Source organism: Chelonoidis abingdonii, chromosome 6 (assembly GCF_003597395.2).
Source record: "Chelonoidis abingdonii isolate Lonesome George chromosome 6, CheloAbing_2.0, whole genome shotgun sequence".
In the NCBI taxonomy this organism is placed as follows: domain Eukaryota; kingdom Metazoa; phylum Chordata; order Testudines; family Testudinidae; genus Chelonoidis; species Chelonoidis abingdonii.
The window spans coordinates 1,505,493-1,515,624 of NC_133774.1; the positions used below are offsets into that span (position 1 = coordinate 1,505,493).

At 54.7% G+C, this 10,132-nt stretch overlaps 1 protein-coding gene across 1 annotated transcript; it reads left to right on the plus strand.

Moving 5' to 3' along the window:
* The first annotated feature begins 94 nt into the window (after positions 1-94).
* On the plus strand, positions 95-1,910 carry LOC116823875 (adenosine 5'-monophosphoramidase HINT2-like). Its single transcript, XM_075067460.1, has 4 exons — positions 95-114; positions 267-420; positions 810-882; positions 1,734-1,910. The coding sequence occupies exons 1-4, from the start codon at positions 95-97 to the stop codon at positions 1,823-1,825; spliced, it is 339 nt and encodes a 112-aa protein (XP_074923561.1). The 3' UTR covers positions 1,826-1,910.
* Positions 1,911-10,132: the final 8,222 nt, after the last annotated feature.

Sequence of the window (10,132 nt, forward strand, 5' to 3'; positions counted from 1 at the left end):
CCCCCGCCCCAAGCTCCCTGGCCCAGCCCCCTTGCTTCCCTGCAGCCCTGGGTTTAGCTTCCCAGTGTGGAGGGCAAACACTCTGACACTTGGCATGGACCCCAACCCCGTGGGGTGTGGAGCAGGGCGGGGTGTTGTGTGACCCCTGGAGGGGAGGGGGAGGACTGTGACCTGCTGGGAGTGTGTCAATGGCCCCGTGGGGGAAGGGTCGGGGGGGCAGTGACCCTGTAGTCCCAGCCCTGGCTAAGCTGGCGCTTGCCCCCCAGTGGGCAGTGGGTGCCCCTGGCAGCAGTGCTCACGGTGCTCTCCCCGCAGTGCCTTGCCTTCCGGGACGTGGCCCCGCAGGCCCCCGTGCATTTCCTGGTGATCCCCAAGCGCCCCATCCCCAGGCTGAGCTGCGTGGCCGTGGGGGATGCAGAGGTGAGCAGAGCGACTGGACAGGGCCCCTTCCCCGAGGCGCCTCTGCCCCACTGGGAGGCTAGGGTGGGGCGGGGAGCGCAGCCCAGGGAGCAGCGAGGGTCATGGGGAGCTGAAGGGCTGGGCACAGGAAGGGGGCTGGACAGCCCCATGTGCTGGTTGGAGGGGGTGCTGGGGAGTGTTGGCTCCAGCCCTGGTACGGACTGGCTCTGACCTTGGGGGGGCACCCTCCCTCCTGAGCCCAGCTGACCCTGCCTGGCTGGGTGCGAAGGTGGGTGCTCTGGCGGAGGTTCAGGGCTGCGGCACTCTGGGTCACCGGGGAGGGGTTCTAGGGGTGCTGCCTGGGGTGCCCATTTCCCCCCCTGTCAACCTGCCCCTCTGCTCACGCCCAGCTGCTGGGGCACCTGCTGCTAGTGGCCAGTCAGACGGCGAAGGTGGAGGGGCTGGTGGATGGCTACCGAGTGGGTGAGTTACTGGGACCCCCTGCACTGGGGAGCGCCCGGCTGCCTGCCCTGCCCTGGGGTTTCCCTGGTCCTCATCAGCGTTGCCCGCTGCCAGCTCAGCTGTGACCCTGCCCCAGACGTATGTGAGCCACTGGTGTCCTCCAGCACTTCCCTGCATCCCTGCCCTGGAGTGTGGTCTCCCCATGGTGCTCATGGGCTGGGGCCCCGCCTGCGACCCCCCCATGGCCCTGTGGCCTCAGCACGTATTGTACCCCCCACCACTGCCCTAGTACCCCACTCTGGGTTCAGGGGGCTGGCCCCACCCTCTTGCCCAGCCCATCGGGGGTCAACCCCGCCCGCTTGCCATGCCATACCTGTAGGCAGACGGCCTTGCCCCACTTCACCCATAGCAGGCCGGGCCCCACCCTCTCGCCATGCCACGCCTGCAGGGGACGAGCTCCCGCCCCACTTACCCCGCTCACCCACCGGCCCCCACCCTCTCGCCATGCCACGCCTGCAGGGGGCTGGCCCCACCCCCTCGCCCAGCCCATAGGGGGCCAAAGCCGCCCCACTTGCCCCAGCCCAGCCATAGCAGGCCGGGCTCCACCCTCTCACCATGCCACTCCTGCAGGGGACCAGCCCCTGCCCCACTCACCCCGCCCCACCCACCGGCCCCCATGCTCATGCCATGCCACGCCTGCAGGGGAATGGCCCTGCCTCACTTGCCCCAGCCCACCTGGCTCAACCTGCCTGCAGGGGCCGGCCCCACCCTCTCATACCACCCCACATGCCCTGCCCACAGGGGGGCCAGCCCCACCCCACTCGCCCTGCCTGCAGGGCCTGGCACACTTACCCCTTGTCTCTGTCTTTCAGTGATCAACGATGGGAAGCAGGGGGCTCAGTCCGTCTACCACCTGCACTTGCATGTGCTGGGCGGGCGTCAGATGGGCTGGCCCCCGGGCTGAGCTGCAGCTGGAGAAACGGGAGCAGCGGACGCAGCGCCAGCCCCACTGGGCAAACCTGTTCCTCAATTAAAGCGCTGTGAGAGGGCCCATGTGATCACTTGCCTATCTGTCCCGGTGCCCGTTCCCCGGCTGTCTGGGGCTCACACCGGGCAGGGGGGTCGGCCTCCCACTTGGCAGGAAGAGGCTGTGCTGGGGGAGGGGAGCACACGATGCCCAGGGCAGAAGAGTAAGGGGACGGGAGGAGGTAGCATGTGATGTCCAGGCCAGGGAGAGGACAGGAGGGACCATGCGATGCCTGGGGTTGGGGGAGCATGTGATGCCCAGGCCAGGGGTGAAGGGGGGGCGGCCGTGTGAAGCCCAGCAGGGGAGGCGGGGTGGGGCGTGTGATGCCTGGCGAGGGAGGGAATGGGGGGAAGCATGTGATGTCCGGCAGGGGAGGGGGGACCGTGTGATACCCGGCGGGGGAGAGGGGAGCCTGTGATGCCCAGGCTGGAGGGGAATGGGGGGCAGCATGTGATGCCCAGGCTGGAGGGTATGGGGGGGAACTGTGTGATGCCTGGCAGGGAAGGAGAAGCGTGTGATGCTCAGGCTGGAGGGGAATGGTGGGGACGGTGTGATGCCCAGTGGGGGAGGGGGGAGCATGTGATGCCCAGGCCAGAGGGGAATGGGGGGGAGCGTGTGATGCCCAGGCCAGAGGGGAATGGGGGAGAGCATGTGATGCCCAGGCTGGTGGGTATGGGGGTAACTGTGTGATGCCCAGGCTGGAGGGAAATGGTGGAGACCATGTGATGCCTGGTGGGGGAGGGGGACCGTGTGATGCCCAGGCCGGTGGGTATGGGGGTAACCGTGTGATGCCCGGGGGTGGGGGCGAGCATGTGATGCCCAGGCTGGAGGGGAATAGGGGGGACCGTGTGGTGCCCAGGCTGGGGGCAAATGGGGGGCAACATGTGATGCCTGGGGTTGGGGGGGGAGCATGTGATGCCCAGGCCAGGGAGGAATGAGGGGGACCATGTGATGCCTGGCTGTGACGATGTGGTTCTGGCGGGACCCAACTGAGAGTGCCAAATCAGGACCAATTGCTCAAACAGGGCAGTCACAGCCCAAGGCTGGGGTTTTTCCACCTCTAAGGCAAACCAAACCAGCCAGACAAAAATGACTTTGGTTTCCCCACTGGCTAACCGCAAGTCACACAAGCAATTTCCTTAGACACTCCAGTCTCCCAGTATCACCACCAGTCCCACACGTCCTGGGGATGAATGGTTATGAAAACCAACACCCAGTAAAAGAAAAAGGTTCTCTCGATCCCAAAGGACCAAGCCCCAGACCCAGGTCAATATACACATCAGATCTTACCCACAAATCACGCTGTTGCCAATCCTTTAGAATCTAAAATCTAAAGGTTTATTCATAAAAGGAAAAAGATAGAGATGAGAGCTAGAATTGGTTAAATGGAATCAATTACATACAGTAATGGCAAAGTTCTTAGTTCAGGCTTGTAGCAGTGATGAAGTAAACTGCAGGTTTAAATCAAGTCTCTGGAGAACATCCCCGCTGGGATGGGTCATCAGTCCTTTGTGCAGAGCTTCAGATTGTAGCAAAGTCCCTCCAGAGGTAAGAAGCAGGATTGAAGACAAAATGGAGATGAGGCTTCGCCTTATATAGGCTTTTCCAGGTGTAAGAACACTCCTTTGTTCCTACTGTGGAAAGTTACAGCAAAATGGAGTTTGCAGTCACATGGGCCAGTTTCTGCATCACCTTGCTGAGTCACAGGGCGTATCGCCTTCTCTCAATGGGTCAATTGTGTAGCTGATGGTCCTTAATGGGCCATCAAGCAGGCTAAGCTGAGCTGACACCAGCTTGTCTGGGTGTCACCCAGAACTGCAGCACCAATTTAAAATACAGACAGTACACAGCCAATATTCATAACTTCAACTACAAATGATACAGACATACAGACAGCATAATCATAACCAGTAACCCGTAACCTGGTCTTAGACACCTTATATGACCCCCTTTACATAGGATTTGGTGCCACTACAGAACCTTGGTTGCAACCCATGTTCTATATGGTCCCAGTTTATATCAATAACGTCACACCCCCAACGCAAAATTGATGCAGGAAGGGATGACACAGACATCACTGACTGCATCCCAAAAGCTCCCCATCCCTGGGTCTTCTCACTACAGCCAGTGTTGGGTTAGAAGCCATATCAGTGTATAACAGAAATGTTTTACCAAACTCATGTTCAATAACATGATTGAATCTTTTTACAAACTTAAGGTAAAACTTAGTTTGAACAACAGTGGATTGGATCTGCTCTTGCAGCAGGATTCCTGTATGTCTCATATGCTCTTGCCAAGAGCTAAAGAAACTAGCTATTTTATCTGTACCAGCTCTGGCAAATGTTTGGAACCCAACTAACATTAAATCAACATAGATATTAATGTTGTTTACAGTGTAGGAACCATGGCATTTAGCCATGCAATTAATATGGTAGTGTGCCTCAGTTTCCCCTTTCCTAGTGCACATCAGGTCTGGAATGTTCCCTCCCCTGTGAAAAGCTTTCATACTGTTTACAGGCATTAACTGTGAAACATTAGTATAGCAAGGCCTTTTTAACATAAAGTGTGTTCTCATGTACTGCTTTCAACACGTTCAAGGGACTTTCCAAAGGACTGGGCACATTGTACATTCTTACAATTCTTGGTAATAGCAACACATTAGTTACAAAAATCACCATTAGCAACAACAACAAATTCATTGCAAGTGTCCATCTACAATCATGTTTGTCATGCCAGACCTTTGGACTAATACCATTGGAGTTTGACATTTTAGGGTTAACCTGTGGCTTCCCTTTGCAAAATTCAGTTTTCTCTTTTCTCCTTGTCCTGCAGGATCAAACCCTGATTTCTTTCTTGCTTAACCAAATTCACTGGCTGATGGGGTGGGCTCTCTTGCTAACAGCTATTAGCAAGTTCTTTCTTCTCCCTGCCAGCCAGGCAATTTGCATCAACACAGACACTAGCTTTTAACTTCTTAGCTGCTACCATTCCAATGCTGGACTCTGTTTTACAGAGACACCACACAAATCCAAAGGTTTGAGGGTGAGAGTTTGCTTGCTCTTCCCTGCCATCCTCAAGCTTTTCAGCCATAAAACCATTTAGCTCTGAAACACCAGCAACCAAATCTGTCCTTAGATCCTGAAGCACAGACTGCTCACTCACAGAACTAGCATGGAGACATTCCTGTCCCAACAACATTGTTTTCCCAACAAAAGCTGGCCACACACAGCCACTTGATTACAGGGCTGCTAACTTTCTTAACAGCTTTACTTCATCTGAGACCTTCTCAAAGCTACCCCCACTGGATCTTTCAAAAGGAAAGTCAGTGGATCCATTCACAACAGAAAATTTCTGGCTGTTAGGCACTGAGACTTTCTTGATTAAATCACTTACACACCCTTCAGTTGCAGCAAACTGCTTGCACAGATTACTCTGAGGATTCCTTTTCCCATGAGATTTTTTTAAACAGCAATTCATCCCTCTCAGAAATTCTGCTCTTACCCTCTTCACCTAGGGCTTGCTCTAAAGGAACACTTCCTTGAGCCACCACAGACTCTTTCTGGGTCTCACTTACATCCAGAATCGCTTCTGGCCCATCAGGCAGATTGCTACACAATTCCCTTTCAGGCCAACTCATAGACTTTCTAGATAACAGGCTAGAAGCCTTTTCCTTCCCTTGGCCATGAACAGGTTCAGAAATCTTTTCCTTCTTGCTGCTACAAGTTGTCAAACTGTTAGTAGGTAACACAATTAAATCACCTTTTTGCTCTCCTTGTGCCCTGGCTAGGGTATCACCCTGCTCAGACAGAGCTGCTACACCCTTTTCCAGCCACACATTAGCAATTGGCAAACTACAAGCACCAGAATTGTCTGATCTCTGGGATTTTGCTATGACACTAACTGGATGCAACCTAGTTACAATGCCATTTCTTCCCAGCAGACCAAACTTAGGACCATTCCCTTCCTGGGCTTTAGATGAATTCAGAACCAACTCTGAGACAACTGCATCACCCCAACCATCACAGGCTGAAAGGCACCTTCTGTCTGCTCCACAGACACAGAAAAGCTGGACACACATTCTCCTTCACCAGACACACAGCTTGGGATTTCCTTTCCCTTGTCCCAGCACACAGGGCTGTTCACAGACAACTGCTTGGAGACCGAGGTAGCTTCCTCCATAGGCAAGTCAATACCCCTGACAGACACAGGCACATTTCCTTTACTGTCACATTTCTCCACACAGGAAACAGGTAAAGGATAGGGACACTCATCTTCCACTATCCTGTCTTCCCAAACTGCTGACTAGACAAAGCCATCAGCTCACAAGGCTGCCTAGGCTCTCCAAACTTTCCCTCACCAGGCACATTGCCACTCCAACAGATAAACTGCTGCTTTTTCACTATCACTGAGCTACTTTAGCAAATCACAGTTACCCATTTCAGGTTCACTTTTACAAGCTGTATTAGCTAACAATTCATTACCCATCACAAAATTTACCCTTTCCTTCCTCAGTTAGGGCTTCCACCTGACCATTTACTTGAATCTGCTCCTGAGAAACATTTTCCTCCCCAATGAGATCTTTTTGCTCCTGATCTAACTCCAGATTCACTTCTGAGACATTAGACAGACATTTAGAAACTCCACTCACAGACACACTGCTTTCTTGCACAGACAAACAGCTATTACCCCCAGGTTAGACTCCCCCTCTCCCTGGCCATGGCAAAACTGGTTAGACACAGAAAACTGCCCAGAGTAATACCACATATCAACATAGTTATAAACTGGATAGTCAAGAGGATACAGTTCCTGGTGTCTTTCCTTGCTTCTTTGAGTTGGAGCTGAAGTCTAGCAGTTTCCTGTTCATCTTGCTCCTGTTGCATCTGTCGAGCTTTTCTCCTCAGCAGCCAGTAACTAATAGCCTCCTTCTCTTCAGCAGCCTCTTTCTCCAGCTGGGCCGAGGCTTGCTTCTCTCTCATTTGATTTCTGCCAGCTTTTTTTGCTCATATTCAAACTGCAGGCAAATCCCTCAGGGCTTGCAGTTTCATTGCATTTGCTGATGCTTTTCTGGCTCATGGTCACTGATCTTTAACCAACCAAACTCTCAATACCAAATTTCAAATTTATAGCGTGGGGTTCTGACCCAAAGCTTAATTGACCTGGTTCTGTGGATCCTAGCACGACTACGCCACTGTGACGATGTGGTTCTGGGCGGACCCAACTGAGAGTGCCAAATCAGGACCAATTGCTCAAACAGGGCAGTCACAGCCCCAAGGCTGGGGTTTTTCCACCTCTAAGGCAAACCAAACCAGCCAGACAAAAAGACTTCGGTTTCACCCCACTGGCTACCACAAGTCACACAAGCAATTTCCTTAGACACTCCAGTCTCCCAGTATCACACCAGTCCCACACGTCCTGGGGATGAATGGTTATGAAAACCAACACCCCAGTAAAAAGAAAAAGGTTCTCTCGATCCCAAAGGACCAAGCCCCAGACCCAGGTCAATATACACATCAGATCTTATCCACAAATCACGCTGTTGCCAATCCTTTAGAATCTAAAATCTAAAGGTTTATTCATAAAAGGAAAAAGATAGAGATGAGAGCTAGAATTGGTTAAATGGAATCAATTACATACAGTGATGGCAAAGTTCTTAGTTCAGGCTTGTAGCAGTGATGAAGTAAACTGCAGGTTCAAATTAAGTCTCTGGAGAACATCCCCCGCTGGGATGGGTCATCAGTCCTTGTGCAGAGCTTCAGCTTGCAGCAAAGTCCCTCCAGAGGTAAGAAGCAGGATTGAAGACAAAATGGAGATGAGGCCTCCGCCTTATATAGACTTTTCCAGGTGTAAGAACACTTCTTTGTTCCTACTGTGGAAAGTTACAGCAAAATGGAGTTTGCAGTCACATGGGCCAGGGCTGAGCTGACACAGCTTGTCTGAGGACTTTTTCCATAACATAAACACAGAACAAGTTTGAAATACAGACAATAGCACAGCCAATATTCATAACTTCAACTACAGAAATGATACAGACATACAGACACAGCATAATCCATAACCAGTAACCCGTAAAACCTGGTCTTAGACACCTTATATGACCCCTTTTACCTAGGATTTGGTGCCACTACAAGAACCTTGGTTGCAACCCATGTTCTATATGGTCCCAGTTATATCAATAACGTTCACACTGGCGTGGGAGAGGGACCGCTGTGATGCCCAGGCCGGTGGGTAAATGGCGGGTAACCGTGTGATGCCCAGTGGGTGGGGGAAGCAGTGTGATGCCCAGCTGGGGGAGGAATGGGGGACGAATGTGATGCACAGTGGGGGAGGGGGGAGCGTGTGATGCCAGGCCTGCTGGAGGGAATTAGGGGGAACCATGTGGTGCCCAGGCTGGGGGCGAATGGTGGGGGCAACATGTGATGCCTGGGGTTGGGGGGAGCATGTGATGCCCATGGCCAGGGAGGAATGAGGGGGACCGTGTGATGCTGGCGTGGGAGGGGACCGTGTGATGCCCAGGCCGGTGGGGTGGGGCGTGTGATGCCTGGCGAGGGAGGGAATGGGGGGAAGCATGTGATGTCCGGCAGGGGAGGGGGGACCGTGTGATACCCGGCGGGGGAGAGGGGAGCCTGTGATGCCCAGGCTGGAGGGGAATGGGGGGCAGCATGTGATGCCCGGGGGTGGGGGGGAGCATGGGATGCCCAGGCCAGGGAGGAATGGGGGGGACTGTGTGATGCGCGGGCTGTGGGGCTGCAGGTGCCCGTCTACCCTAGGCTGTCCAGACTCTGCTCCCGCGGCGTCTGGGTGCCTCGCCCGGGCGGGAAGCCACATGGCTGCGGTGTGTTCTCCCGGCCCCGGGGGAGGATGCACCAGGAGGGTTGGGGGTTTGGTCCAGTTGGTGCTGTCACTCTCCGCCTTGCTGCGAGGGGCTGTTTGCCCACTGGGGGGGCGAGGTCTGCGCAGGGCCAGGCCGGGGCAGTTTCCAACCGGGGGTTGTGTTAGTGTGTATAGAGGCAAAAAGCTGCCTGGCCCTGTCAGCGCATGCTCACCTCTGCTGCAGCCACAGCCAGTGCCCCGCTCCCCCCCAGTCCTTGCAGGGATGGGTGCAGGAACCCTAAATCGGATGGTCCCTCCTGAGTGCAGCAGAAACGTAGCCTCAGGGCCGTCCGTGTGACTGAGCAGCAGGAGGCAAAGGGCTCAGCCAGTGGGGATAGAACACGTGAGGGCGAGTCGCTGAGCATGCGGCTACAGCACATGATGCCCTAGCCAGAGCGTCACAGCATCAGCCAATAGCGCCTCACTCTGCCATAGAGCGGGGACAGCACGGACAGACGTGGGGCTAGCCCCAAGGTCCATTCCTGTCACAGAGTGGGGGGAGACCAGGCCCTGCACCCCCACTTCCTGCGATTCACCGTGACTCTCAGCCAGCCAGTAACACAGAAGGTTTATTTAGATGACAGGAGCACAGTCCCAGACAGGTCTTGCCGGTACAGACAACAGGACCCCCTTTAGTTAGGTCCATCTGGGGCCCCAGGGAGGCCACAGCACCGTTGGGAAGCCCAAGCCCTGTCAGGGCCCCTCTCCATTTCCCAGCCAGCTCCAAACTGAAACTCCTCCAGCCTTTCACTCAGCCTCCCCCAGCCTCTTCCCCAGTGTGACGAACTGGGAATGTTCTTAATGTTTGCTCTGAATACTGTGTTGGTGCCTCAGTGTCCCCTAGGCAGTTCTTAAGTATCTAGGTGTTGGGATAAGGGTGTGTGGTTGCTGCAGAGCAAAGGGCCAGTGCACCTAAACTCTGCGGTCCTCTCCCTTATGGGACTCAGCCTCCTCGCGCCCCTCCGTGGTGTTGCTTCCACGCGAGTCCGCCCAGCGGGCGGGTAAGCGAAGGGGTCCCTGGCACCCGGCAGCCTTCGTGCTAGAGTTCACTATTGGCCAGGCTGCAGTCTGAACAGAGGTTATTCGAGCGGGACAATTCTAAGACGACGCTTGAGCTACAAGCGAACCGGACCCCTCGCGGTCCTTCTGTGGGCAGTGACCAACCCCCGTTGGCCTTCACTCTCGCCTCCCCAGACCAACCTCCCGTGACGTGGCAGTGACCGTCCTTCTCCCAGCCCTCTTTGGCCCCTACTCTCCTGCTCAGCTTCTTCTTCCCAGGCCCAGTCGAGTCACCTGTCTCTTTTCCTCCACTACCTTCCTGGCACCTTTGAAGAGAAGCGGACCCCAGGGCGGGTATCCTATTAAGGAGACAGA